This window comes from Pogonomyrmex barbatus, unplaced genomic scaffold (assembly GCF_055798465.1).
Source record: "Pogonomyrmex barbatus isolate J1 unplaced genomic scaffold, ASM5579846v1 scaffold19, whole genome shotgun sequence".
Lineage (NCBI taxonomy): Eukaryota > Metazoa > Arthropoda > Insecta > Hymenoptera > Formicidae > Pogonomyrmex > Pogonomyrmex barbatus.
In genome coordinates this window covers 4411516-4415553 of record NW_028297115.1, presented here as the reverse complement: position 1 = coordinate 4415553, position 4038 = coordinate 4411516, and the positions used below count along the sequence as shown (strand labels likewise).

General features: G+C 46.5%; 1 protein-coding gene across 1 annotated transcript; it reads right to left on the bottom strand.

Moving 5' to 3' along the window:
• Nucleotides 1-1449: 1449 nt before the first annotated feature.
• LOC148936949 (uncharacterized) lies at nucleotides 1450-2601 on the bottom strand. Its single transcript, XM_089075734.1, has one exon. The coding sequence runs from the start codon at nucleotides 2599-2601 to the stop codon at nucleotides 1450-1452; it is 1152 nt and encodes a 383-aa protein (XP_088931860.1).
• Nucleotides 2602-4038: the final 1437 nt, after the last annotated feature.

Below are 4038 nucleotides of genomic sequence, written 5' to 3'. Positions count from 1 at the left end.
GAAGAGCGTCTTGCTTTGAGAGGTTTTGTACCCAGGCTGGCATCTGCGATTCTTTTTAAAACGGTCCTTGTTCGCCATGTAACGGTACGTCCCTGCGCAGTCGAATAATGTTCGGTACGGATGCAGGGACGTAGTTCGGAAGCTCGGAAATGCTTGTCGGATGCCGGGTTCGGAAAAGAAATTGCAGATGCCTGAGTTGAATTTACAATAAAATAATTAGATTTATTCTAATTTAAAAGTTGGTAGTTTAGTGAATACAAAGTGTCTCTCGCAACGTCGTTCGAGTAGGTTTTGCCTAATATTCGTTGTATTCGTTGTGTATTTGAGATTTTCGCGGCGCGATCAAGTGAATGCGGTATTTCGCGGGATAGCGCATGGATCGGGTACGCAATGTGTTGCTAGGCAATCGGGTCCGCATGTTGCCAAGTGATTAGACGCACGGGTTGCTAAGCAACTGCAGACGCTTTCGCGATACGTGTATGTCGCGTATGTCGAAGGAAAAGTCCGAGAACACTCCGACTCTTCACGGGAGAGGAGATGAGGATACTGCGAGCGCCCGATATCCTGCAGGAGAAGCCCGAGAACACTCTGACTTTTCGGACGAGAAGGAAATGAGAATACTGAGAACGCTCGGTATTCGATACGAGCGTCCGATACTCCAGAAAAAAAACCCGAGAACATTCCAATTTTTCGTGAAAGGATAGAACATGAATACTGAGAACGCTCGATATTCAGTGAGAGAAGATTCTCACGTTGTTCGGATCGAATCGGTGATTTCGGAAGCAGACAGGTCGGATAATCGCACAAGTCTGGTTCTTTTCCGCAAAAATTGTCGAGTTTATATATCTATTTTGTGCTGACGTGCAGCACATGATTTATTAAAATAGTTTAAAAATAACTGAGCCGTTGGTGCGTGACAGATCAGCAGCGCGCATGTGTTCGCTCGGTTGGAGTCGAGGATATTCGGGCGGCTTTTTTTTGCGAGAGGAGGAGAAATGCATTTACGCGCTCCTGGAGGTAACCGTTCCCTCCAGGGAGTGTGGGACTCACTTGCTGGCCAAGTACTACCCACTAAAACCATCCTCTATACGAATACTAAAGGCTTACGGATAAAACCCCGGGACGCCACAGGCACAACTTCAGGGCCCATCCAGCCATGCTCGTAAAACCGAAGCCCAACAATTACGGTTATTAATTAACTTCTTTGACTGCTACAGAAATCCAACACTCGGACATCCACACCACCACCAGGACCAGGGATCCCAGGACCAGGAAGGGCGAGAATTCACGTCGCGGGAAGAGGAAACGGAATCAGGTGAGAACCAGTTCCCACCGGACCCCATGACAGGCGCGCACATGCGGGAATGCGGGAAACGCGCAGTTGATCCGCCACGCGGGGGACAGATGCGATCACGCGACTTGGACCGGGCGATCGGTATAACCGATCCCCTAAGCCACCACGACCAACGCACCCTGTCTTCGTCTCTCCGCATCTTCCTTGAGAGACATGATTTCACCTATCATTGATTCTATCCATTGCCACTCGTCTCGTCCCGATAACATAGATTCGATGAGCGTTCCCTCAGATAATCTTTTCCCGAGTCTTCGCTCAACTTCTTCGCGCAAATAAGACCATGCCTCATGAAACGCCGTGTGACCAGCATCGTCCCGTCCTGCAGGACAAAATTCGCAACGCTTTATATAAAACTTTTTAATCCTATATAAATATGAACTAAAACAATAATAGCCATGATTCGTCAATGCCTGCGTCAATCGATATGACAAAAACCCATGAGTTCTGGATAACCACTCCTCTAAGTGTGAAACTACTAGTTTTCGGGTGTACAACGCAGCATCGTCCGGAAACATTTCAGTCAACATTTCTTTCCACTCTGTAATTATGTCATTCTTAGCTCTAAGTTTAACAACATTTCTTGCTTGATGGGTAAGCTTACATTGGTGTCTAAATTCTAATTCCGAAATACGGTCATACACCTTTTTCCTGCTCCTGGCCAAGATGACGAAGAGAGGAATTCCCGCTAAAAGCAGTAACGCCGTCAACGATACCGTACGATAGGCCGAGATAACTCTAATCGATATACGCCCCTGTATATGATTAATCGACTTTAGATTCCTCTTAGTGAGGACTTTATCCGTGGCCCATACCGGAGCACCATACAATAGTATGGAGTGCACTACGCTGGCGTACAGCTTACGCTTGTCAAATTTAGGACCACGCAGGTTGGGCATCAAGAGATCCAGTCGCGGTAACACTCTTTCCGCCTTTCCCGATACCATCTCAAAGTGATGAGTAAATTTCCATCTATTGTCGATTACAATACCAAGGTACTTCATTCTATCAGTTGACTGGATAGAGATCTCATCCACTAAAAAGGTGAGACTTTTATCCTTAATGCTACCTGGACAAAACAGTACAGCCTCCGTCTTAGAAGGAGCAACTTCGAGCTCTAGACTTTTAATTTTGCTTATCACTAAATCACAGATTAAGTTCGCTCTAGAGGTCAACAAATTAAAATTCCTATTGCTAACGATGATCAACGTGTCATCCGCAAAGCACAAAGTGTAAGAACCATACGGCATTCCAATGCTCAATACACTGTCGTATGTGATGTTCCACAACAATGGGCAATGGGGCTGAACTCTGAGGAACACCACATGTCACTGAGTGCTCTGTGTAGCGGCCGCTCTTCTTAATCGCTAAGATGCGACAGTTAGGTAATCCATTAGCACACGTATTATGTACAACGGTACCTGCTTGTCTTTTAACGCTTTTATAATTTGCCTCCAGGCCAAAGAATTGAATGCATTGCGGATATCCAAGCCGATAGCCAAGCAATACTCACCCTCACTAGTATGATTTCGGATTATACGCTGCATCCTAATTATCGCATCGTTCGTTGACCTACCAGACCTAAAGCCATATTGTTGATGACTGAGACGGCTCCGGAGGTCTCCCTCCAGATGGGAAACTATCCTATTAAACAATATACGTTCGAAGATCTTCTCTATGTCGCTCAATAGGCAAATTGGACGAAAAGACGACGGTGAGTCGTCCAACTTACCCGGCTTTCGCAGTAAAACCAAGCGCGCTCGCTTCCATTCGGAGGGGAATACGCCTTCCCTCATACATTTATCAAACAAAACATTTAACAAAATGCGTCGAGTCCAACGAATAGTAAAGCCTTAAAATACGCGCCGATAAGCCATCCAATCCTGGAGCCGCCTTGCGAGAGCAGGACTTCTTTATTGCAGCTGTAACCTCATCTTCGAGCACTGCAGGAATAGTCTCATCCAGAACCCCAAGTGCATCCTTATTCCATTTGATGGCCATACGGGTAGGAAAGAGCGATCTCACCACCTTGCCGATCTTGGCAAAGGACAAATAATCCAGTGGAGCATTGTACTCCGAACCTCGGATCTTCTTCATTATTGCCAGGTACGGCCTACCTCAAGGATTGGAGTTTATTTCCTCCAGTAGCTCCACTTCAGGCCAGTTTTTGAGAGCGCATTCCTCATATTCCGAGACCGTTGACTATACTGCAGCCGGAAGTCTTCATATTGCTGCGGATTGCGGTCTTTTCGTCTTCGAGCTCTGGTTAGCTTCCGTCGTGTTTGAATACATAGCCTGCGTAATTCGGCTATCTCCTCATTCCACCAGTAGGCCCTTCTTATGTGCACTTGTCTAGATCTAGGCATTGACAAGTCGCAGACACGAGACAACAACCGAGTGAGCGAGTGAGAGAAGTCGTTAGCTAAGCTCGTACGATCACACAGTACATCAGCACATCTAAGATATTCGTCCTTGAATTTGTCAGGATCGACTTTGTCCGGATTCCAGCCTTTGCGCACCAAAGTATTAAATTTTTGCGGCTCAAAGCGTCCAAACTGCCAACGCATGTATCTATGATCCGAGAAGGATACCAGATCACTCATCAACCTCCATGTAAAGCCGTCTCGTACCACCCTACCTGAAACCAGGGTGAGATCAACGATCGACTTTCCCTGGTCTCTTTCGCA